At 44.7% G+C, this 26,289-nt stretch overlaps 1 protein-coding gene across 4 annotated transcripts in view; it reads left to right on the forward strand.

Annotated features, from left to right (window-relative positions):
- Window positions 1-26,289, forward strand: part of SPAG16 (sperm associated antigen 16) — a 1,801,610-nt gene that overhangs the window by 388,839 nt on the left and 1,386,482 nt on the right. For all 4 annotated transcript variants that reach the window (XM_063933150.1, XM_063933149.1, XM_063933151.1 and 1 more), the window contains one exon: window positions 9,280-9,413. In XM_063933150.1, coding sequence (XP_063789220.1) covers window positions 9,280-9,413 — 134 coding nt within the window. The remainder of the gene's footprint in view (window positions 1-9,279; window positions 9,414-26,289) is intronic.

Raw genomic sequence — 26,289 nt, forward strand, 5'->3', positions numbered from 1 at the left:
CAGTTCACCTTCAGGTGGGCTGGCCGGGAGAGAACATAGACTGATCAGTTGTGTAACGTTTCCATTAATCAGTGATCATAAAGTCACACGCCACAGAGATTATGCCCTGGGGCCATAACACAAATTAGCAATATACAGTATGCTTGAACGTTGGCCGGTAATACAGATGTCACTATAAAAGCATAACTAATTTATCATTTCTTTATGCAGTTTGCCTTTCATGTGATCATGAAAGAAACTTGGTTGAACTGTATCGTCCTGCAAATTACTCGTAGCACCGTGCCGCAGACTCAGAGCACCCATGTATGGAGGTCTGGGGCTGATACGAGACGCTGCTCCTAAAATCTTATCCAAGGGCAGCAGTGGTTCCCAGTACCTTTACCATGTTAAAGCAATTTAAGTTTTCATGACCCGAATGTTGTCATTCTGGGAAAAGCAATAGTACACTCTACACACATTCATTGAAATACAATGCTTCTATAGCTGCAGTAAAGTGAGGGGGAACGGGGTGGGACTGAGTTCCACCACCTGTAATGGTAGGAGGAACTAGTCCCACCTCCTCCATGGCCCTGCACAGTAATTCCAGCAGAAAAGCCCATCCCTTTACCTACGTCAGTAGATGATGCCGGCGGCGCTAGTGTCACTGATGAGCTGCAGCCACCTCTCCCTTCCTCATGTCCATGGTCCTCCTTTATGTGTATAAGGGGCACTACTACTGTGGCCATTGTGTATAGGGACACTACTGTGTGACATAACGTGAATAAGGGGCATTACTATGTGGTGTAATATGAATAAGGGGCACTACATGCAGTGTAATGAGAACACGATTGTGCTACTGTGGGGTATAATTTGAATCGGGGTACTATTGTGTGATCACAACCCTTCCTTGTGAGACCACTGTCTCTTTATAAATTTGGGAGGTAGGGCACAAAGTTATAGTTTAAAGGGGGTGCCGAAAACCCTAGCACTTGCCCTGGCTATACCTAATGGGAGGGGAGGGGGGTGTCGGAGGAACTGAGGTGGTCATTCCGAGTTGTTCGCTCGTTGCCGATTTTCGCTATATTGCGATTAGTTGCTTACTGCACATGCGCAAGGTTCGCAGAGCACATGCGCTTAGTTATTTTACACAAAAGTTAGGTATTTTACTCACGTCATAACGAGGAATTTTCATTGTTCTGGTGACCGTAGTGTGATTGACAGGAAGTGGGTGTTTCTGGGCAGAAACTGGACGTTTTCTGAGCGTGTGCGAAAAAACGCAGGCGTTTTTTGGAAAAACGCGGGAGTGTCTGAAGAAACGGGGGAGTGTCTGGGCGAACGCTGGGTGTGTTTGTGACGTCAAACCAGGAACGAAACTGACTGAACTGATCGCAATGGCAGAGTAAGTCTGGAGCTACTCAGAAACTGCTAAGAATTTTCTATTCGCAATTCTGCTAATCTTTCGTTCGCAATTCTGCTATGCTAAGATACACTCCCAGAGGGCGGCGGCTTAGCGTGTGCAATGCTGCTAAAATCTGCTAGCGAGCGAACAACTCGGAATGAGGGACTGAGTTCCACCACTTCTCCAGGACCACTTTAAGCCCTGCACACATGACAGCCATAAGAAATCATTATTGTTTATTTATGTGGCGGTATTTAAGAAAAGTCCCTTTCCAAGGGATTATGATCAATAACGTATGGTATAATGGTTAGGATGACTGTCCTACAGCACTGAGGTCATGGGTTTGATTCCCACCATGGCCCTAACTGTGTGGAGTTTGTATGTTCTCCCTGCACTTGCGTGGGTTTGCTCTGGGTACTCCGGTTTCCTCGCACATTACAAATATATACTAGTAAGTTTATTGGCTCCCAGCAAAAAATAAAATTAACCCTAGTATATATGTGTGTGCATGACTGCACCTACTGTACACATATCCTGCAATGTCGCTCACATAGCGACCCAGTAGCCTGCAATATGACTGACAAGCTGCTGGCTTTTGGGGAGGCAAAAGGGAGGGTTCCAGAAAACGGAGTGTTGGCCCCATTTCCTGGGCAAGCCCAAGCCAGTGGCTGTGTCCTTGGATGCAGCATCGCTGGCCCGGCAGATTGATTGTGGTGGGCATCCTGGGTAACCTGAGGGTCACTCAGATGACCGATGTTCATGCAGTTGATCTCGTGCTGCATCTTCGGATCACAGAAGCTGGCAGGAGGCGTCTTTTTACTTAAGGCACCTCCTGCGGCTTTTCCGTCATTTCGCACAGCCGCTACGTGCAGATGCACAGTGGCAGTGTATTATTGGCCACCATTGGATCGGCCCTAGAATCCGATGAAAGTAACAGCTGAATGAACCCTGGCAGAGTGTTCAGGAAGAATGACCCCCCCTCCCGCCTCCCCATCCTAATCCACCTCTCCCCCGAAACATGGTCCGGTACCAGATCAGAGCTGCATTGCATAGACCAGGCACAATGTTGGCAATGCATGGCACATAATATGACCCAGCCTAGATTCCCTCAGCTACCCCAGCCTAGGCACAGTGTCACGCTGCTTCTCCCCGGCAAGGATAGGGCCAGCCTGCACCTGAGTCCTAGCGGTCTGCAGCCTGATCTGCACACAGAGAAGTATTTACCTCTCACAGGGATTCCTGGGAGAAAGTTTCCATGTAGGGGCGGAGGGAGACCCCTCGGGGAAACCGGTCAGGATTCTGTTGTTTGGAATGCAGATGCCAGAATCCCGACACTGCTCGGAATACCGATTTTGGATCGCAATGCCGACCCCGGGATCCCAAACAGAGGTCTGCTGGGACTGCAGTGAGGTGAGCCATAGGGAAAGGGGGTGAGGGGTTTAGGCTGCGTGGAGAGGATTAGACTGCAGGGAGGGAGGGTTAGGCTGCGTGGAGGGTTAGGGTTGGGCTGCAGGGAGGGAGGGTTAGGCTGCAAGGAGGGAGGGTTAGGCTGCGGGGTGGGTTAGGTTTAGGCTTCAGGGGTCTGAGAGTAAAGGACCCTACACACTCTGTATGGGCGATATGAACTATCTTGTTCAGTAATGAACGATAAATCGTTCATGTTGCTCAGTGTGGATGCATCAACGATAAACGATGTGCGGCCCCACAATCGTTAATCATTGATCTATCGTCGTTTAAACATGTAAGTCAATTTGGACGATATAGATGTAATGTACTCTCATATGGTCCAAATTAACCATTGATATTGTCCAGTGTGTAGGCATAATCGACCATCGATAGTATCGTTGGGCGACATATCGTTGGTCGATTACATCACCCAGTGTGTAGGGCGCTTTAGGGTCAGGCTACCCCAACCTCACTCGCACGTCTCCTTCCACTACATCCCTCTGCAGTGGTAAATTCATAAAAGCTGCTTTGATGTGGTAGGTGGGCAACCTGCTGTGGTGCCCCTAGGCACGTGTGTCACATGCCTAGTGGGAAATTTGCCACTGACTCCTTTCAGCACTCTCTCTTGTAGTTCTTGTTCGTACAAAATAATATCGTCAACTATTAGAGGAATCCCAGAGTATATATATACAAAGGGGATATATACATGTTAGTGTTCCGCTGCAAAAACATTATTTTGTGCTCCAAAAATGTGCAAAATGTAAATGACCTGTCATGGAATGAGTTACTTTTGTGATAAACATTTTACTCCATCTTTAGTTCATACACTTTCTGCAGGTAATCGTTTCTTACTGGCAAAAGTAGCAACTATGGCCAAGAAAACTGTATTGTCTAAATGGATACAGACTGACCCTATCTCACTATCACTGATGCTCCCCAGACTCGCCTATGTTCACCAGATGGATTGGGTTCAATGTTCCGTGGATTTAGAATCCAGAGCACATAAATTATTTGATACAGTACTTGGCTGCTCTATGGGGGTCATTCAGAGCAGGTCGCACGAAGGCGGTTTTTTGCACTGCTACGACCAGCTAATCCCCGCCTACAGGGGAGGGGGTAGTCGCTGTGCAGGGGTGCGATCAGCTGTGCAGTGAGCTACACAAACAAAAGTTTGTGCAGTTTTTGCACAGCCCGGGACTTACTCAGCCGCTGCGACGATCCGGGTCGATGCTGACGTCAAGAATCCTCCTCCCGAGTGGCTGGGCACGCCTTCGTTTTTCCGGACACTCCCTGAATACGGTGCTTGCCGCCCACGAACGCCTTAGGATAGTTCCACTAACCACATGGTATAACATGGCGATTCTGGAAGGAGGTGCCCCCGCTTTCTAATGTCTATCTTACTGAACCTATTTCCTGTTCGAAAATTTAGGATGACTTTCCTGTATTGTATCTTTACGCTGTGTATTATGATGTCTGAAATGTTGTTCTGCCTCTTTAGGGACAGGTTGTCCCCTTAACCCTGTTGTGTTGTATTTATACCATACTTGCCTACTGCAGTGTAATGCCGGTGATCGCGGCATTACAGAGTGGGGGCGTGGCTTAAGGGAGGTGTCACCGTGACCCCACCCTTGCTCCGCCCCCATCCTGCCTCCGGCCCACCCCCTCCTCTTCGTCACAGCCTCCCCTGCCCGCCCTGTGAGCCGACCTGGCTGCTCTCTCCCGCAGAGAGCAGCCAGAATGTCGGTAACTATGATTTATACCCATTATGTACTGTTTTCCAAACTCCATATTGCCATGCGTGCCTGTGTTTCACGCTCTTTTACCCTTTCTGTGTTGTGTGTGTTTTTCTCAATAAACATATATTTTTAAAATAATTTTACCATTGACAAAAATGCAGTATTTCCATCATATTGATATATTATACACAAAGCACAAAGAGCATGTTTAACATTGCCATTTTGTGTTGTGAAAGAGTATAGAATGCACAAGTCCCTTTACACGGTACATAAATAACTTCCTCTATAATGACATTATTTATTATAACTCACATACTGCTATTTGCAGAATGATTCTTGCCAGTTTTTTTGTTGTTGTTGTTTTTTTATAAACAAAATAAGGTTTGATCCGGCAAATTGATTTCAGAGGCTGTTGTGTGAAAACATGGTATGTTTCATTGGGTTGGGTTCAGGTGACCGGCGTTTGGGATCCCACCGGCCACCATACCGATACCGGGATCCCAAGCTTTAGATTGTGGTGGGGGGCATGGCGACTGTCGGGCTGTTAATAGGTCGGGATCCTGGCGTCGGTATAGTGACTGGCGGTCTACCGATCACTGGTCACATAACTACATCCCGTTTTGTTTGTGGTTCTAAAGAAGAAGTAGATGTCAGGTAACCATACTTGTCTTCTCTCCCGGAATGTCCGGGAAACTCACGAGTGTTGGTACAGTCCCATAGATGCCAACCACTACCCTTCTTCAGGCACTAGGATCTGTCTTCCTGCTACCGTTGGTGTATACACAATAGGGTTAGGGAGGATGTGATGCCCCACTCCCAAACAGACACCTTCATCGTGTAGCTGGGACAACTCATGCATTGCACCATCCTGGGACTCACTAGCTACTGTGTGGCTGATCGGGGCTCGGCACACACAAACCATGCTCTGATTTGAAGCGTGACATGAGTAAAGATTCGGGAGGTGGATAGAGGAGCAGTAAAGAGAAGTAGAATAGAGAAAGCTCAAGGAGGGCAAAGGACCAAGATAGAGTAAGGTGAAAGATGGTAAAGAAAGAGAAGGATGAATAAATTAGAGAAAAGGAGGAGTATAGAGCAGAATGAAGCAAGAAAAAGGGGTAGTAAGTTAGATAAGGATGAAGGAGGCAGAAGGAGGAGGAGAAGGAAAGAGAAGAATTGAAGGATGGAAAAGGATCAGGAAAGAGAAGGAATAAGGAGAAGGGTTATTCCATCTGATGCTCTTTGTAACCATTGTATGAGTGGAACTCAGTGAGTCCGGCCCATGGTGCAAATGGTGGACCTACTCACTGATTCATTGTATAGGAGGGAAGAAAGAGGAGATGCCATGCTCAGTTGTACTCGGGTACATTGGGCAGGTAAGTTGCTGTAACGAGGATGCTTTGTTGTTTATATGGCAGGTCGTTTGCATGGTAGGTCTATATGGGGCTTTTTGTATTTTCTGGTAGTCTCATAGAGGATCTCTGTATTATATGGCAGGTCTGTATGATGCTTTCTGTATTGTATGGCAGTTGTATAATGGTCAGTAGGTGCTCTATGTATTGTATGCGGTCAGTAGGATGCCCTCTGTATTGTATGGTGGTCTGTATAATGCTGTCTGTATTATATGGCAAACACTAGGATTCACTCTGTATTGTATAGCATTATGTATGATGCTATTTGTATTGTATCGTATTGTGTTGCATAGCTATGAGATTTTTTTAGTCTAGGACAGCCAGAAACCTTAATCAGGCACTGATAGGTAGCTCTATAGCTCTGATAATTAATTCTAGTGGTTGTAGCCAAAGCAAAGAGATGTAAAATAAATGAATGAGAAATTGAAGCAAAAAATGTTACTTGTAAGCGTTACTCATACTTGCCTACTGTCCTGGAGGTTGTGGGAGACTCCTGATTTTTTGTGAATTCCCCCTGCATCTCCTTGATAGTGAAGTGGGCAGATTAGGGGGGAATACTGAGAATGGAGGGGGCAAGGCTAAAATTAAGCAACATGTGTCATTTTGCTGTGATGTGGGCGTGGCCTAACAACGGTAGAGCCGGTCCCCCATAGTGGCCAGCTGCATCTCCCAATTTAAGATGGGAATTGGGCTTAGTCACATAACCTGATGATATGTCACATACTGTAAGTGTTAACAACTCGGCATCGGTGGGAGATAAAGGCATATTATATGGACAGAGTAAATATTTGGGAGGAGGGTAGCTTATTTATTTATATAGCACCAGTGTCGGACAGGAGGATGCAGTCATAATGGCCCATACTTAGGGGTGTGGCCAGCTTGAAATACACAATAGTTTAGTGCAGTGTAATGCAACATATCTACCATGTATAATACAAGTGCACAGTCTGGAACCTGATCCCTAGAGGAAGAAGTGGGCCCTCAGGCAGTGGGGCCTACCGGTGGTTTCCCTGGTACCCCTGTGGGCCAGTCCGACCCTTTATAGCGCACACATATTCTGCAGCGCTGTACAGAGAGTATTTGCCCATTCACATCAGTCCCTGCCCCAGTGGAGTTTACAATCTAGATTCCCTATCACATATACACGCACACACATTCATGCTAGGGTTAATTTTGTAGGGAGCCAATTAACCTACCAGTATGTTTTTGGATTGTGGGAGGAAACCGGAGCACCCGGAGGAAACCCATGCAAGTACGGGGAGAATATACAAACTCCACACAGTTAGGGCCATGGTAGGAATGGAACCCATGACCTCAGTGCTGTGAGGCAGTAATGCTAACCATTACACCGTCCGTACTGCTGGTAGAGGTATTTAGTAATATCAATACCTTACCCATCTGGAAAAACAGAGTGGTGCCCTAACGCAGAGCTCTGGAGGTGGCACAAGCATTGCCCCACAGACTCTGCATCTGGCTCCCAGGGTACCTGGTATGGCACCTTGCAGCCAGTATCACTTCAGTAGTGCCGCCCATGCATACATCCACCCAGAGCATCATGAGTGACGTAGCTATGTTAGAGAATGGTTGGGATATTTGGTCCGCATATTTAACTTGGTTTGATCCGTTGTTGTAGAGAGCTTGAATTCTCAGTCCACACGGTCAAAGGCACATTTAAAGTCAACAAAAACTAGACAAAGTTCTTTCTTTCAATGTAGGCATGATTCCAGTATGGTCAGGGCATCCTCTACTGTGCCGAAATCCAGCTTGTTGTTCTCTGAAGTGGGACCAAGTGGAGGGGGGTAGCTGATCGAGAATGGGTGGGACCAGACAGAGAGGGCGTGGCTAGGGCAGAGGTGACTCAGCATATGCCTGTTCCCATTACTAGTATATAATATTATTATAGTACAGCATCTATAAAGCACAGCAGCCAGGCTCTCTAAGGGACAACATGTGAGAATTTTGAATATGCAAAATGATATAAATAAGCAATTATATTGTTAATTGTTTGATGTTACACTGATTAATGTGAAGAGAAGATAATGCATCAAGGTTATTCTATCAGGGATACAATATAGAACAAAGACCTAATACACCAAATAAAAGGTGATTACTCTGTTTCGTGATCCTGTGGCATTGAAACCTGAGAATGAGGGATAAAAAAAACCCGTAAGAACTGTTATTACTGCATTGGCTTATGGGAGAATGTTCACACTGATCTGTTTGCTGGAATCATTTGCCTGTTAATATTGAAGGTTAATAAGGTAGATGGGGGAAGAATGCAAATGAGGCTTAAAACAACTGCAGCATTTTGTTGTGATATCTGTTTTAATTGGCTTCTGTAAACTGCAGCTTGTTCGTTAACTGCAGCTGTAAAAATCCCAGTGCAGGCATTTAGGAGCCTGTTACCTACCATTACACAGCAGCAGCAGCAAACCAATCTACCACCATAACACGCTCATTACAGCGTATCTGGTTCCAGCGCACCGTGAAGGCAGCCATTTTGGGGCTGAAATATTAGTAATGAGAATGCAGCCTGTCCTTTTAGTTACTGCCGCTCCATGCTACAGTGATGTCATTAGTTTCTAAGTATTAGTCCAGCAAACTTCCCGAATGACTGCAACAACTAAGGGCCCTATTCAAAGTTGGACGCAGACGGATTCGCCGTTCCTGATTATCGATCTATTGCGCATGCGTCAAAGAAGCACTGCGCGTGCGCAACGGTATTTTAAGCATGAAATTGCAAAAATGTGCCATTCGCAGTTTCAGACGCAAGTGATTGACAGGAGGCATCCGTGTGTGGGTGGTAACTTGGCGTTTACTAAGGGTAGCTGGAAAAATGGAGTAGTGCCAGAAGCCATAACAGAGGATTATGGAGACGCAGTTTACAGGCAGGGTCAGAGCTACGCAGCATAGGGTGAGTCCATCGATGGTGCCAATTCTTGCCGCATAGCACATGAAATAGCGAAATACGCAACATTGCGTCTACAGACACAGTTCAGGAATGGCCGTTTTAAATGGCAGCTCGGGGAGTGGTTATCAGAGCGCAGCAGTGCGATTCCGTAGGCTACTGCGCTCTACCTTGAATCGGGCCCTACGTGTAGAGGACGGGTGCTCATAAATGGTTAACAAAATACCCTGCTACAGAGCTGTATTTAGTGAGTAAAATTGTCCTGTAGTCTGTGCAATTAATCACTTTTGAATTACTGCATCCAGGTGGAAAAGTACATTATTGATCTATTCTTTTATGTTGCAGGAATACTTTGAAAATACATAACCATGCATTTCTGTGTCTGTGATTATTCAATGGCAGGACTCAGAGTTCCCCCAGGATACCAGAGTGAACCCTCGCTTGTCTCAGATGAAAGGAAAAAACAGCCGTAACCTCAAGATGAGTGGACACTGCTTGAGCAACACCCTGAAAGCACACGAACTTGCAGTCAGCTGGTAGGAATACTTCTTTTTTTATAATGACAGAAAGATGGCAGAATTGGATTGGTTGCTATGGGTTACATCACCCTTGCACTGTGTGGTTTGTGCAGCTGCTTTCCGTGTGTCAGCTATAGGATCATATACAAAGGTTGCAGCACAATCTACTACAGCTGTTAACATAGATGGGGTTTGTATTTCTGCTGCAAAGCACAAAAAAAGGTAGGGTTCTGTTTGGTCACTAGGTGGCAGTAGAGACACTATTAATTCACAATTAAATAACACACACAACACGTAGCTGTGTAAGAAAATCCTTCATATTTACCTGTTGACTTACATGGGACTAGATCAAGGTGCTGATACTGTATACTGAATGGCTTTGTCTGCCTGCACGAAAATGTTGCATTCAGAATGTATAGGCTGATCAATCTTGTGTCATATTTTAAATCTGTTTTTGCTTTTACTGAATATACGAAGACGTAGCATATCAAAATAGCATTTCCCATTTTATATAGTACTGCAAGTCCCAACAATGACTGAAAATCTATAAAACACTGTTTTAACAAGAATTGGAAAAGCTTAACAGGGCTGCGCTCTGTCATTTGCCATGATCACATTATTAAACAAGACAGCAGATCTTCTAGCCATGGATAATAGTAAATGTTATTTCGGAGGAGTCTAATGCTCAGTTGGCTAGACATATCTTTAAAGCAGTGTTTCTCACACTCCGTCTTGGGGGGCCCCAGCAGTTCACGTTATCCAGACCACATAGCTGCTGCACAGGTGTAGTCATTCATATGTGACACATTTACCAGACCACCTAGGTGGTGCACAGGTGTAGTCATTCCTAACTGACACTTTTTCGAGACCACCAAGCTGGTGCACAGGTGTAGTCATTCCTATGTGACACATTTCCAGACCACCTAGCTTGGTGCACTGGTGTAGTCATTCCTATGTGACACATTTCCAGACCACCTAGCTGGTGCACAGGTGTAGTCATTCCTAACTGACACTTTTTCGAGACCACCAAGCTGGTGCACAGGTGTAGTCATTCCTATGTGACACATTTCCAGACCACCTAGCTTGGTGCACAGGTGTAGTCATTCCTATGTGACACATTTCCAGACCACCTAGGTGGTGCACAGGTGTAGTCATTCCTAACTTACACATTTTCCAGACCACCTAGCTGGTGCACAGGTGTAGTCATTCCTAACTGACACATTTTTCAGACAACCTAGCTGGTGCACAGGTGTAGTCATTCCTAACTGACACTTTTTCGAGACCACCAAGCTGGTGCACAGGTGTAGTCATTCCTATGTGACACATTTCCAGACCACCTAGCTTGGTGCACAGGTGTAGTCATTCCTATGTGACACATTTCCAGACCACCTAGGTGGTGCACAGGTGTAGTCATTCCTAACTTACACATTTTCCAGACCACCTAGCTGGTGCACAGGTGTAGTCATTCCTAACTGACACATTTTCCAGACAACCTAGCTGGTGCACAGGTGTAGTCATTCCTAACTGACATATTATAAAAGATACGGTACGTCCATTCTGAGTGGGCGCATTCTAAAGATCCACAGGTGATCTGGAAAACATGATCTGTTAGAGGGGGATCCCATGGTGGCAGTGACTTTGTTGACATCCATAATGTCAACACTACAGTGTGGACACTAGAATGTTGAAATAGTGTCAAAATGTTGTGTAGTGTCAAAAACGTTTCTGGTATCAATATCTGAGATGTTGCCATTCTCAGAATTCTGGCAGTTAGGGTTAGGCTCCACCAGGAGGGTTGGGTTAGACTATGGGGGAGAGGTCAGGGTTAGGCTGGGTGTGTGTGTGTAGGGGGGGGGGGGGGATCTAGACATTGTGTGTGTGTGTGTGTGTGTGTGTGTGTGTGTGGGGGGGGGGGGGGGGGGTTAGGATTAGGCACTTGAGGGAGGGTTAGGAGTAGGGATTAAGGTTGGAGCTAGAATTAAAATACTTACTGGAACACCGCCCAGCACAGGTCTCCTCTGGAACTTCTGGTCACGTGACCGCTTGGAGAAGACTCTCCAGGTAAGAGACCTCTGGGTCACCAGTGAGAGAATGTCATTCTATCATATCAACTTGTCATCCGTGTAGACATGAATGTTGACATGGTCACTGTCGACATGCTAAGCATGTCTGCATGACAGTTTGAGCATGTTGATATTCTCATTTCAGCCTGATGCATGTCAACCCGATAAATGTTGACCAAACATACCACACTTGTCAGATGTTCTGAGGACCAAACTTGTTAAACACTGCTTTAAAGTATGCTGTTGCCAGCCATATATGGAGGTAGACACTTTGTGGGCAGAACCAGTTCTCATACCAACACTGTGTTCAGCAGGATCCCAAATGTAGCTGTTGCCTCTGCCAATCAGCTTCGGGGACAATCGGTTCTCTCTGGGGCAACAGAGATCAGACACAGGGGGTAAATTTACTAAGATGGGAGTTCTATTTAAGATGGGATGTTGCCCATAGCAACCAATCAGAGTCCATGTATTATCTTCTAGAAGGTGCTAGATAAATGAGAAATAGAATTTGATTGGTTGCTATGGGCAACCTCCCATCTTAAATAGAACTCCCATCTTAGTAAATTTACCCCAGGGTTTCTTATTGAAAGCCGATTACTGATTTGGAGGAGCTCCTACCTGAGTGACCCCACTAAAGTAATAATATAGAGGAAGTTAGATGTGCTTAACGTAGAAAAACTCCTGTAAAAGTACGTATATTCTGTGTTGTTGAGTAAGTGAGTAGCAACAGATAAACGGTGGCAGATGACCCAATGTGGCCTCGTATTAGCAACCTGAAATCACTTAGCATATTTTTATGTTGTTTTTGTGGTGCCAGCGTTTATGTTTTTATGTTTTTTGTTATTATTTTTTAATCACCAGAAAATATTGAGTTTCTTCCGGGAACAATGTCCCAAAGTCTTTCTTTTAGGAATGTGAACATTAAAATGTGACAAGACAACAAGCCCTTAAATGATGTTTGGGAAAGTAACATTTGACATTGAATAAAGAGTTTTAGAACAACATAAAATCACACTGTTCGAGATCTAAGCGCTTTGCATTGCTTGCACACACCATTATCGGAGGCTGGTGGTTTGTCTCAGCGTCTGGCGTTTGTGGGGATACAAAAATCTAAGAAGTAATTTAAGATGTTTCCTGTGTGTTCACTGAGTTTGCTTTATTTCCCTTTATACTTTCTTCTTGTCAACACCTGTTGCAGAAGCTCAGAGTTTGTTGTCTTCTAATGAGATTTTCTGCCCAGATCAGACAATGCGGCAACAGATTCCACCAGGCATTAGAGCACAAAGCGGCAGTCTTGGGGATGCCAGCAGAAGTGACTATCCAATGTAATTCTAACAAACGCAACCTTCAGCGTTTCGCTTCACTTAAAGATTTTAATATCTGATTGCAGAATATGTATAACACCAATATGTTCATATACTATTGCCATCAACACCCCATCTGTTTGCACACAGATAAGATCTTCGCTGTTCATGATAGGCATATTTTATTTTCTTTCATTATCTTGTAGTCAGACAAAGGTTAATAGAAAAATGTTCCTTCCAAGTTTTCATATTGAATTTTCTCTTTTTTTCCGTTTTCACATTTATTTTGCTATTGGTTACTAAAAATGCACGTCTTAGGGTAGGGGTAGGTGGATTTTTTGTATTAGGAAATCATTACAAACTGCATTAAAAATTAACTCCTTGGTACCTCCATATAAAATTTGCTTCCCCAATTTTTTAACGATAACATTGGTGCTGTTGCAAGGTGCCTCTGCCCCATCCCCCGGTGCACGTAACATCATGACATCACATAACAAGTGCCGGGATAGGAAGATGGGTGCCATGCTTTTCCTTGCCAGGCACACTGTAAGGAGAAAAAGGGTAGTGGGGTGCCTCTCCAGGGTGATTGGGACTGCGAACAATGTGTCCTTGGCACCGGCATCGGTCACACAACTTGAAGTTATGGCCTTAGAGACGATGAAACATGATGGCTTTGGATCTAGTAAATCATAAAACATATGAACTTACAAGTGTTATAATTTCTTATCTCCCAACCATCCCAAATTCAACGATCATGGACCTGGAAAGCGGCTGTAACTGCATGAAAAGGTGCAATATATCTGTTGCTGGCCCTTGTGATTCTTTATAGTTATCCGGGTATTTAGGACAAGGGGCAAGTTACTCAGAGTCGAAGGGTCAAAGTGTCCTAGATTTTGTATGGGATAGGTTACAAGCTTTCTAAACAGCACAGGGACCTGCCAAGGTGCCCAAAGCCTCCTTAATTTACTGTAGCACAATTGCAAGTTCATGTTATGATTTTACACATCCAAAACCTTCTGGCACTTGACCTATTTGGGAATTCTTTGATGTTTTCTCCTAACACCTATTCCTCCATTTGATGTAACAACACATCTTTGCTTTTGAGACCGAAGACCTGGAATGAAGGTCAAAAGGACCTTTGAATGGATTATTTTGAAAAATGACATCCTTTTATTTATTGTAGATAATGCTAACTTTATAACACCTTTGGTATACCTTGTCCTGTTTCACAACACAAGAGATGGCATACCTAAATACAGAAATGGTGCAGTTCTATCTGTGGATATATTATGAAGGCTTAGGCGTTTAGTACAGGAGGGGTCATCTGAACGAAAGAAAGTGATCACAATCCTTTCATTTGAATGAGGAGATGACCATCGTTCATTTGTGAGGTCACTTTTAACTGTTCGACCTTGTTACCAATCTCTTGGTGTTCTTCTATAATAGTGTTATTATTTTTTTTATCATTGTTGCTGGTGTTTGTGTATTGTATGGTTGAGCAAGGGGACAGGTTTGCAAAGTATCCAAAGAAGGCAGGCCCACAGGGAAATTTCTAGCTGTCAGCGTGTAACGATTTAAAGATCATTTGTTGGAATGGAGAATATCACACGATTTGATTGGGTTCCCAATTCTTTTCTGCTGTTGCAGAAGAATTCTATAATTGCTTCGCATGGGAAGAGGAACATCTGTTCATGTACACTGTATCAGTATGAAGAGGAAGAAAAAAGGCAAATAGAAAGGATTTATTGGGATTAACTGAGCTTTACTGGTAGGCTCAATGGACCTTTTTTATCCTTCGTTTTAGAGAATTCACCATTATATCTAATTATTCCAAGTAACACAATTCACCAGATGCTCGATGCAGACCTTCTTCCAGTGGATAAGCCTGCAGAATCATGACAGCCAATGGGAAATACCAGTACTAATCTAGTATAGCAGATGTTTATTTGGTCGGAATCCTATTTGTGGAATATGAAGTTCATCGCTGTAAATATATCCAGTATAGATGCAAGAAAGAAAAATACAAACTCAAGAGGAGCGCCATCATGAAAGCAATGGTAGACATTGCCTGCAAAGATGGAATATGGGGGAAATAAGCATTACAGACGCTAGGGGGGTCGCTTACTAAACAACGGGTAAAATCCTGCCACTTCTGATTGTGTTTATGCCCGAAATGTAAAAAAGGCAATGCTTTTACTGGCCATGTTTCGCTAGTAAAAGCATTGACCTTTTAAATTTCGGACATAAAGGGGTATATTCAATAACTGTCGGAAGCTGCCATCTTGTCGGAAAGACGGCAGCTTCCGACAGATTTTCGGTCGGAAGGGATTCCGACCTATTCAAAAAATGCTTTTTTTTCTGACAAGTCGGGAATTTCCGACTTGTCGGAAAACATGTGGATCGGCGGAATAGCCGCCGGTCCGCGTGCTTCTGTCAGAAATGAGGCCAAATCCGACAGGTTTTGGCCCCCTTTCCAAAAAACTCAATCCGACTTGAAAACCAGTCGGATTGAGGTGAGGAGACGGGGAGTGCTGCGGCAGGCTACGGGGATGAGAGGTACCTTGACTGGCCATCCCCCGGCTAGGCACCTCTCTCCGTGCAGCGCCTTCCTCCTCCTCAGGCGCTGGCAGCTCCCCCCGCCGCCGTCCAGTTCCCCCCACTGCCCGCCACCGTCCAGCTCCCGCCGCCGTCACCTCACGCCCACCGCCGTCATCTGCCGCCCGCCACTGTCACACCCCGCCAGCCGCCGCTGTCTGCTCTCCCCGCCGCCACTGTCAGCACACCCGGCAGCTGACAGCAGCGGCATAACAGCACCCCAGGTACGGCCAAATCCGACAGTCGGATTTGGCCGGCCATTGAATAGGGGTTGTCGGATTCATTTCCGACAAATGCATGTCAGAATGGATCCAACTTTTATTGAATGTACCCCAAACTCGATCAGAAGCACAGGGGTTTAGATACATTGGGATTTAGTTTTAAGCTATTATGTGCTCCCTTTCCCAATTCTAATTTTGTCCACACATTTTTAATGTGTCCCTTCTGCAGGGTCTGGCCGGACATATCCTAACTTTATATTTACCTCTTGCCGCTGACTGGCAATTTTGAGCTCCTGCAATCAATCTGATAAGATTAATCACTTAGAGAAAACTGAGCTACTTTATTTTACTCTACGCAATTCATCAGTTTAGATTAATATCCCTGAATTCTTAATACACATTTCAAAGTAGCATTTCCCACTCTGAAATGCCTAAAGAGAAAATAGCTTGTATCATTTATCCCATTATAGTAAATGTACGAGATTAATTGCTTGAAGTTCGTGCAATGCGATTAAATTGCAGTACTGCCTCATCAAAGGGGATGGTTGGCGCTACTCAATGATTAAAAATCACCTGTGTAGTTCACTCAATAGGAAACCAGCTGCCGCAAAATTGTGTGACACCTAGTGAGTGATTGCTACAGAGCAACTTGAAATCGCTTCTGTAGTTTACTCCTAAGGGTTCTTCTCTCTGTTCTGAAGTCACATATCCTAGTCAGACCTTTCATTCTAATTAGTTTTCCACATCTGCAGCCTGTATTTCTGGTTCTCTGGCAATGTACTGTAAGTATGACTGCAACATTAACCTTCGATGGCTAATTAGTCATCGTGAATGGGTCTACGTGTTGCCTTTAATGCGTATGAACAGCTAACGCCAGTCTTTACCCCTCTATGTTCCAGCTTCGAGGACCGCACCCTCTGCTTTTGTTAATCTTACAGAGCACAGAGCATTTCTCCTCTGTAACACATGGCAGGGCGTCAGGCAGAATTGCACACACCGCACTGCGTTGTAACATTATAGGCCTAATACTTTTAATAGCGTTTACTTAACTAACCGTGGCTCAAAATCCCAAACCAATATGAGCCAATTTTCTTGAAGTAAGCCTGCATTATGTTATTCTCCCAAAGGCCGTTTGGTACATTGGACCTAATATGCGTTGCTGCATTCAGAGGATTTTTTTCTTTCTTTCTCTTTTCATCCTCATTGTAGGCACATTAGAATTGAAGCTGGGAGCAGGGCTGTATCTATAATGTGTCAGACTGGAGCATGAAGGGCCCACCAGTGGAATGTAGTGGTACAGGCCCATGCTTAAGGGGTGTGGCTAGTATCCCCAGATTCTTAACCACCCATTAGAAACCATGGGGCATATATAATAGGGTCAGAGTTTGCTGGGATGCCGGATGATCTCGGACATTTTTTTTTTTTTAAACCGGCAATCATTTACGAGGCATGGCTTTGCCTTGTAAATGATTGCCACTTTAAAAAACATCCAAGATCGTCCCACATCCCGCAACTCAGGCAAACTCAGACCCTATTACATATGCCTCCATGCAACCGACCCTCTAATACAGTGATTTTCAACCTTTTTTTACTCGCGGCACACCGAACAATATTTTAAAATTGCCAAGGCATACTGAAAGGATCACTGCCTCTCTTTGTTCCCCTCGATGTGATGGTCTATCTGACGTCAGTGAGAGCAATTCTTAACATACAATGTATTGAGTCTGACACCCAGTAGTTAAGATTCACTCTGCTTTATTATGAGGTTAACAAAAGTATATAAGACAATGCATATGGGTGTAACTGACATGTCGTTACACTCCCATTGGCTCGCCAGCAGCCATCAGGCAGAATTGAAAAGGCGGATGTCCATATATGGGTTTTCTACAAGTTTCTCAAAACATTTAACAAAGTCTGTAACACACAGAAGTAAAAATAACAGGTTTCATCTGGTATAGAACTGTCCTTGAGAAACAGACACATACAAGCCTGGTATTGTATGAGGAGATAAAGGTACCAGGCACAGGGTAGCACGCATCTATGCAAACACATAACAGTTCATATAGCATGTTTTAACCCTTCATTAGGGAGGTAGAAATATTCACTTTTACACTGTAACTATTATAAGGAAATTGATCATATAAAAAGTAATATTTACAAAGCACAGAAGAGTTAACCCTTCAATCCCCTCTTAGAATCATGATTGTTATATGACATGATTCTTGAGTGAGGCTCCTTTCTTGTTCCTCCAGTTCTTGAGATATTGGACATAATCGTCGGGTCCCTTACTATCAGAGGAGGTGACAGGACTGGTGGTTATATCATAGTACATCAGGGCCTTATCAATGCCTTTGGAGGTAAGTTTCTTTCCACAGGGAATTACACAATAAACTATAATGCCTACAAGAATTAAAGTTACAAGTATGAATATGCTTATTTGCACAAGAGCCTGTTTCCAATTTTCAAACCACCCAAAATATTGGCTCCATGGGTTATCAATACCTGAATTTTTCTTAAGTTCTATGGATAAGGTTTCTAACTTGTTTATGGCTAAAGTAACCTTACCATTGGGACCAGTGTTGTCAGGAATGTATGTACAACAGCCTTCCACCTTACTAATGTAAACACATGTACCGCCTTTTTCTGCTAGGATCATGTCAAGGGCCATTCTATTTTGGAATGTCATTTGGGAAGTGGCTTCTAGCTGTTCAGCTATACCTTTAAGAGCATCTTTGGTATCATTAACAAATCTTTGTTGATTATAATATATATAATTAATCCAGGCTACGTTTTTATTTACAGTTACTATAGGAAACAATGACTCAAAACCCGCAGCCACCTCATCTCTAGCTTTGAACTCATTTGGAACACCTCTTGGGACCCCTATAGCATCAATGTATACGTGGGGGTCAAAGCTACCTCCTGGGAGTGCTCTTTTCTTTCGATTAGCAGGAGTATTAGAGGGAGGAGTGGGGTCATCGGTGATCATTAGGAGTGGCATTATGACTTTGGCCAGGGCACACTCACCATACCATGGTGTGTCTAATTTAATTCTAAGCTTCATATCCCCACATATGTAATAAATGTCGCCTAATGATCTAGTTTGGTTGACTAAAACAGTTGTTCTTTTATTTGCACAATACCCTGGTGGGAAGGTTTTTAAATTTCTCCCTGTGGTGGTGTTAGATGTATAACAGGTATAGTTTCCAGGATATATGGTTATGGTGCTTCCTGGGTTGGGATTTTTTGACAATATGGGATATTCCCTTTTCCACATTTCGCACTGACTGTCATTTGTTTTGGTGTCATTAAAAAGGCTGAAAAAACAATTTTCCTGTTCTAGGGGTATATTAAGGGGCACTGTACCTAGGTGGGGCCTAGATTTGCCACAGACATAACAGTTGCTTTTATTGTGTTTGTTAGCACTATACTTCATCCATTCCAACCAAAAATTAATGTCAGAGAAACCAGTTTCAATAGCTAGGGTGTCTTCAAAGGTAGGGTTAGTAATAGCCACCATATCTTTAGAAGTGGAAATATGGGGTTTTAAGGGTTTATTTTGGGGGTCAATTTTGGGCTGATATTTTGGATTTTTGTACATATCCCATAAATAAAACCTTTGCCTTGCACTATAGTACCCTGCTTGCCACCATATACCAAGTACATAAGTCTCATTGTCGCTTCTGCTAGGGTTCACTATGTTTAGTCTAAACCTGTATGAATTTGGGCCCTCATCCATCTTATGAATGGATAGTCTAGAAAGTAGGGGTACTCCATATTTGCTCCATCTATTTTTTGCAAATGATGGGCCATATTTCCAATCTGCTCCTGTATTCCACCCCACAGATTCCCAGTAATCACAGTTGGATCCATGATAGGATATTTCCATCCACCATTCATCAGTGACACAAATGTACATTGTCTCAGACATCCCTGATTTTCTTTTCTGCTGTATGAAATGTTTGTTGTCAGCAAGTTTAGGGAACATGAAATAATCAAGGATGTATGTGGCTACGTGTGTATTGGAGGAATTGTACCACAAGGTGGGGACCCCATCTGTTTGTGTGATGTCGACTTCACATATTGTGAGGTGAATGAGGGCCAGTAGGGCTATCGAGATAGTCCCCAGGATAGAGATAGGGGGCAGGTTCTTCATCGTTTTCTGTTCTTCTGTCTTCGCTAGGTGGGAGGTCAGGGCTGTCTGCCCCGGTTCGTACCTCACTGGAATCACTTGCTTCCCTCTCTAGGTCTGGTCTAGGAACCTTTTTTACTCGGGATGCATGGATCCAGGTAGGACTTTCCTCTGTCAGGACTGCTGTTCGGGTAACTGCTACGACCTCTGTCTCTGGACCATAGGTGAAGTCTCCTGGGCTCTTGTTCCTGGGGAGCACCTTCACCACGACTCTGTCTCCGACTTTAAAGGGGTGTGTAGGTTCCTGTGGATTCAAAGGGTTTTTACAAACAACCTCATGTTCAATTTCATTCAGTTTTGTTATCAGGGACCTGACATACTCTTCCCTTATAAGTTCTAGATCTCCTTCCTGTATTACTAGTGGTTTCTTAGCCCAGGGTGTAGGAAAAGGCCTGCCCATTAGTATTTCAAATGGGGAGTAACCCAGAGTCTTTTGTGGGGTCATTCTGATTTCTGCTAGGATAATAGGAAGGACCTTCTTCCATTTATGGAAGGTACCCCCTGTGGCCTTCCTAAGCTTGTCTTTGAGGGTCCTATTCATGCGTTCTACGACCCCTGAACTCTGCGGGTGGTACGGGATGTGGAACTTCCATTCCACCTGTAGGGTCTTTACCAGAGCCTGTGTAATTTTTGCTGTAAAGGCGGAGCCTTTATCACTATTGATTTGCAATGGGCACCCCCATCTGGGGATGATTTCCTGAGTCAGGATCCTAGCAACTGTCTTTGCATCTTCAGATTTAGTGGGGAATACCTCTGGCCATCGAGAGAACATGTCTACAATGACCAGGGCATACTCCTGCTTACCAGTACCTGGGATATGGGTGAAGTCAATTTGCAAATGTGTAAAGGGTGTGGTGGGGTATTCAAGATGCTGATGTTTTGCCTTATCAGGGTTGTTGGGGTTGTTCCGCAGGCAAGTAATGCATCTACTGACATACTGGTCTACTAATGACTTGATGTTAGTGACATAAAAGTCATTGCGTAGGAGCAAAGTGGTTGTTGCCTTGCTGTGGTGACCTATGCCATGGTAGTGGGCAATAAACAGGGGTGCACTGGACTGGGGTATACAGGGTTTCCCCTCTTTGCAGATCAATCCTGTTTTAGGATTTTTCTGCAAAACTGGGTAAATCCAGTCAGCTAGGTCAATGTTGGAAGCAGCTGCTTGCAACTGAGTGATTAGGTACAGGTTGTCAAGGGCTGGTGGAGTCATGATGGTCATAGGGGCATGAGTAATGGGCTGTAGAGCAGCATATTTAGCAGCAGAGTCAGCAAGGGCATTTCCTAGAGAGACTTCGTCCTTCCCCCCCGTGTGTGCCCTGCAGTGGAGAATTGCAATGTCAGAGGGTAGAGTTATGGCATGCAAAAGGTCAGAGATGAGTTGGGCGTGTGATATGCCCTTTCCATCAGCTCCAAGGAACCCACGGCGTTGCCAAATGACCCCGTGGTCATGGACGACGCCATAAGCGTATTTGGAGTCAGTGTAGATGGTGACTGGTTTATTCTGGTATAGGTGACAAGCCCTTGTGAGAGCAATGAGCTCTGCAGCCTGTGCTGACTGGTAAGGAATGGGCTGTGCTTCCAGAATGATGTCAGGGAGAGTGACAATAGCATAGCCTGCTTGGTATGTGGTATCGTTGGGTCTGTTGCAGGAGCCATCTACAAAAACAACATCTGCCTTAGGGATAGGAACAGGAGACATGTCCAGTCTGGGAGATGTTTCTGACTCAATGGAGGCTGAGCAGTCATGGGGTTCTGGAGGGTGGTCCTCAGGACCTTTGAGCCCCAGTAGGGCGTTGAGAATGGGTGCAGGACCTGAAGAGTTGGTGGCATACTGAATGGTAAGTGAGGGGTTGTTTAAAAGGAGAACCTCATATCCACTGAGGCGCTGAGCTGACATATGTTGTGTGTGTAACCCTTTTAAAATGGTTAGAACATCATGAGTGGTGTGAAGTACTGTTGTGTGGCCTAGGGTGAGTGTGGTGGCCATTTCAGTTACCATTGCACAGGCTGCAAGTGCCCTGAGGCAAGCAGGCATACCTTGCACTGTGACAGGCATTACTTTGGAAAAAAATGCCACTGGGCGCAACTTTCCTCCATGAAACTGTGTGAGCACCCCCGCCATGGTTTTACAATTGTCCCTTGCAAACAAGTGAAAAGATAGTACATAATTGGGGAGGCCAAGTGCCGGACTTTTCATTAACATACATTTTAAGCTTTCATAAGCAGTTAACATTTCTTGTGACCATTGTACAGTATTAGGTTTGTCTTTCAGTGTGGCTTGTCTCAAAATGTTATCATAGTAGGAGCAATCAGATATCCACTGTCTGCAGTAATTTACCATACCCAAAAAGGACAGCAGTTCTTTCTGGGTAGTTGGGGTGACCAGGCCCAATACAGACTGAATGCGCTGTGGACTGATTTTCCTTTCCCCCTGAGTGAGCACAAAACCCAAGTAATCCACATGCTTCTTACACCATTGCATTTTTGTTTTGGACACCTTGTGTCCACATTCACAGAGCCAGTTTAACAGTGATATACCATCCTCTCGGCAGGCCTCCTCAGTTTGACTACAGAGCAGCAGATCATCTGCATACTGTAGCAGGACTGAACCATGGTGAGGTTGCCAGGGCCCCAATGTGGCCTGGAGTACAATGCTATACACAACGGGTGCGTCAATGTAGCCCTGGGGTAAACGACACCAGGTGAGTTGCTTGCCCTCAAAAGAAAAGGCAAAGAGTAGTTGTGTCTGTGCATCCACAGGTATGCTAAAAAATGCATTCTTTAAATCAATTACAGAAAAGAATGCAGCATCTGCAGGGATAGCTGAAATGAGTGAGTTAATGTCAGGTACAATGGGTGCTATGGGCACAATGAGTTGGTTAATTGCCCTAAGGTCCTGTACAAACCTTACACTGCCATCTGACTTGGCAACTGGGTTGACTGGTGTGCAGTAAGGTGAGATTACATGTCTGAGAATGCCTTGTTGGAGAAACTGTTGTATCATTGGTCTAAGACCTTCAATCTTTTCTTGTGACAAGGGGTATTGCTTTTGATAGACAGGTTGTGTGTCAGGTTTCAGGGTTGCTCTATATGGTGTACAAGGAATGAGGCCAGTGTCATAGGGACCCTCTGACCATAGAGCAGGGTTTACTTTGTCAAAATCAGGTGTAATGTCTGTCGCTTCCCACACCGGTAGGTGTGGGGACTCAACCTCCAGGCCACTGCCAGTGGGTGAAGGGAGAATGGAGATTTCGAGCCTGCTAAGAAGATCCCTTCCCAGAAGATTAATTGGACATTCAGGTATTACAGTGAAATTGTGTTTACCCATATATGTGCCTCCCGTGGTTCTGACACTAAGGGCATCTGTTAGGTAAGCATCTGTGGGTATCCCATTGATTCCCATTGAAGGAGCAGTCTTTTCCAAGTGACCGTCGTACAGGTCGACACACAAAACACTAGTAGTTGCCCCGCTATCCACCAGGAAAGGGATTGCTCTCTTTCCTATAATCAAGGTTAGTAGCGGTGGGTCCTTCCAGTGTCTGGTGAGTTGGGCAAAGGCTGGGATACCCTCCTCCGGGCCCCGTCAGTGGGAGGGGTCCTGCCAATCAACCCGGAATCGGACATGATCCCGAAAGGGGTTGTTGTGTGATTGTCGGGGATGATCCCGGGAAGGGGCCGGAGCTTGGGGCTGTCGGGGCTGTTGTGAGGGATAAGGGCAATCCCTTGCCCAATGATCGTCCTTTCCACAGTTAAAGCAGGAGGTTTGTTTCCTGCCGGCAGAGTCGGGGGGATGGGGTGGCCTGGCTTGTGGGTTTTGATATTGGGCTGGATTACGGGGTGGGCCAGTGGAGTGCTGCTGGCGTCTATCTCCCCGACCTCTCTGATTTTGGAAACTATGGGTTGGGACATTTTGTGAGGGTTTCTTTACATCGAAGCATCCTGCAGCTTCTTTTTCATATAAATGTTTTTCAAACTCCTTAATGTCGTCAGAGGTCCAAGATGAGACACTCTGTTTGACAGGGACCATGATAGACTGCAACAAGTTATTTACAAAGGTGGAAATAAGTAAATGGTCTGTTTCTACAAGGGTGAGACCTGCATCTTCAGACCAGCACTTTTTAAACCTCTTCCAAAACTCAGTGACAGTTTCAGTAGGTTTTTGCTTGCATGCTACAGCAATGGGAAGGGAGGCACGGGTCTTAAAGATTTCTTTCATGTGTTCTCCAATTTCCTTCCACATTTGCTTTATACCTTCCTCGGTATTGAGGGGGTAATCAGTGGCATTGTTTAGGACTGCAGGAGTGTTGATAGAGGGAATCTTTTTCCAATCCCACCCGTTGTAGTGGTCTATAACCCCGTCTACAATTAACCTCATATCCTCTTGAGTATAGCTGCGCCCCGTGCAAGCCTTTTTCAAGTAGGCTATGCAACCATCGGGTGCAACAGTGGGTTTGGGACAGTTCTTAACAATTCTGTCTAAATCCTCTATCTCAATGGGTTTCTTTAACAATTGATCCCCTACTGTCATGAAGGGCAGGTGTGTAGCGACACCGAGGAAACCAGTGCCGGATCGCGTTGTGGAGGGGGTGAGAGGGTTGTCAGTAGCAATAGTTAAGTCAGCGTTGCGGCGGGAGGCGGTTTGTCTGTTAGGAGTCGGGATTGTAGTTTTAGGCTGGGTTATATATAATTGATCATGGCCAGGGCGGTCACCACCCTCAAGGGAATGTTAGAATCGCCATCTACAATAGCTATGTCAGGGGCACTAGGGGCGAGGGTGGTTACGTCTATGTGGAGGGTACTGTCAGGGGGGGCTATTCCTCCTGAGCCTCCTGAGCCTCCTTCTCCTTCCCCTCCTCCCCCTCCCCCTTGCATCGGCATTCGTGACAAAGCAACTGCAGCTAAAAGATCTGTGTCTTTTAAGGAGGGGTATAGGGGACTGTAGGGCGGAGGAGAAGAGTTTTTCAGAAACTTGTTGCTTCTGAATTCCTCAGCTTTGTGTAGTCGGGAAGTTACAGATTTTATTCTACGCTGTTTCTGCTTGATATTTTTGTCATACCAATGAGGTGCTATCGTGAGCCATTGCTCTCCTCCAGCGCGCATATATGTCATGTCCCATTGTGGGTCATGATCATACCACGGCCAGGCTTCCTTGTCTTCCAGACAAAGCCCTTTGATCATGTCCATATAAAATGGATAATTAATACCATCACGGGGGAATGGGCTGGGGCTGCCAACTTTCTCTGTCCACCCTGCTAAGTTATCTACCCAAGGGTTAACTAAATAATAATCTGTGGTGGAGTTACGGGCAACATACTCCTTACATGTTTCCCCTGGTAAAGGTGGGGGGTAAATGACTGTCTTACTCTGACCCCCTCCCATAGTAAAAAATGCAATTTACACCAACTTTCTACGCAATTTTTACAACAACTTACAACAACTTTCTATGCAATTTCACAACAACAATGCACTTTACAAAAACTTTCTATGCAATTTCACAACAACAATGCAATTTACAAAAACTTTCTATGCATGCATTAGCTAACCAGTTAATTAGTCATTGACAATATCACAATATTATCTGTATAGTGAGAACATGAAATCTTTTGACGTGTACGATACTTACCATTCGTACAAGATGTCAGAAAAATACAGCGTTTTAAACAGGAAGCAGGAAAAGTGTTTGAGTAAAGATATCTGGCAGACGAAAACTTACCAGCCGTCTGGACCAAATATAAGAACTTATCTCACTACAAACATACAAGAATATATAGACGATCAAATCGAGGTATAATCTACGTTACGTATAGACCCCAGGTCTATTTTAAGTATCCCAGATACTAACGTCACGTTATGTATAGACTCCCAGGTCTATTTTAAGTATCCCAGATACTAACGTCTTTGGAGAATTGCGCTTGGACCCCTGGTCCCTTCTCAGACGTATCTTTAAGTCCCAGACATTAAAGATGTTTGGTCACGTGTTCCCAGAACACTGACACGGATTCAGCTTCAGTGTATGACCGCAATCCCGTATGGCAAAGACAGACAATAAATTCTCTATCTTACCATCTGAGGACGATCACTGAATCCCGGACGAGCCCCCACTTGAAAGGATCACTGCCTCTCTTTGTTCCCCTCGATGTGATGGTCTATCTGACGTCAGTGAGAGCAATTCTTAACATACAATGTATTGAGTCTGACACCCAGTAGTTAAGATTCACTCTGCTTTATTATGAGGTTAACAAAAGTATATAAGACAATGCATATGGGTGTAACTGACATGTCGTTACACTCCCATTGGCTCGCCAGCAGCCATCAGGCAGAATTGAAAAGGCGGATGTCCATATATGGGTTTTCTACAAGTTTCTCAAAACATTTAACAAAGTCTGTAACACACAGAAGTAAAAATAACAGGTTTCATCTGGTATAGAACTGTCCTTGAGAAACAGACACATACAAGCCTGGTATTGTATGAGGAGATAAAGGTACCAGGCACAGGGTAGCACGCATCTATGCAAACAC

Source organism: Pseudophryne corroboree, chromosome 7 (assembly GCF_028390025.1).
Source record: "Pseudophryne corroboree isolate aPseCor3 chromosome 7, aPseCor3.hap2, whole genome shotgun sequence".
In the NCBI taxonomy this organism is placed as follows: domain Eukaryota; kingdom Metazoa; phylum Chordata; class Amphibia; order Anura; family Myobatrachidae; genus Pseudophryne; species Pseudophryne corroboree.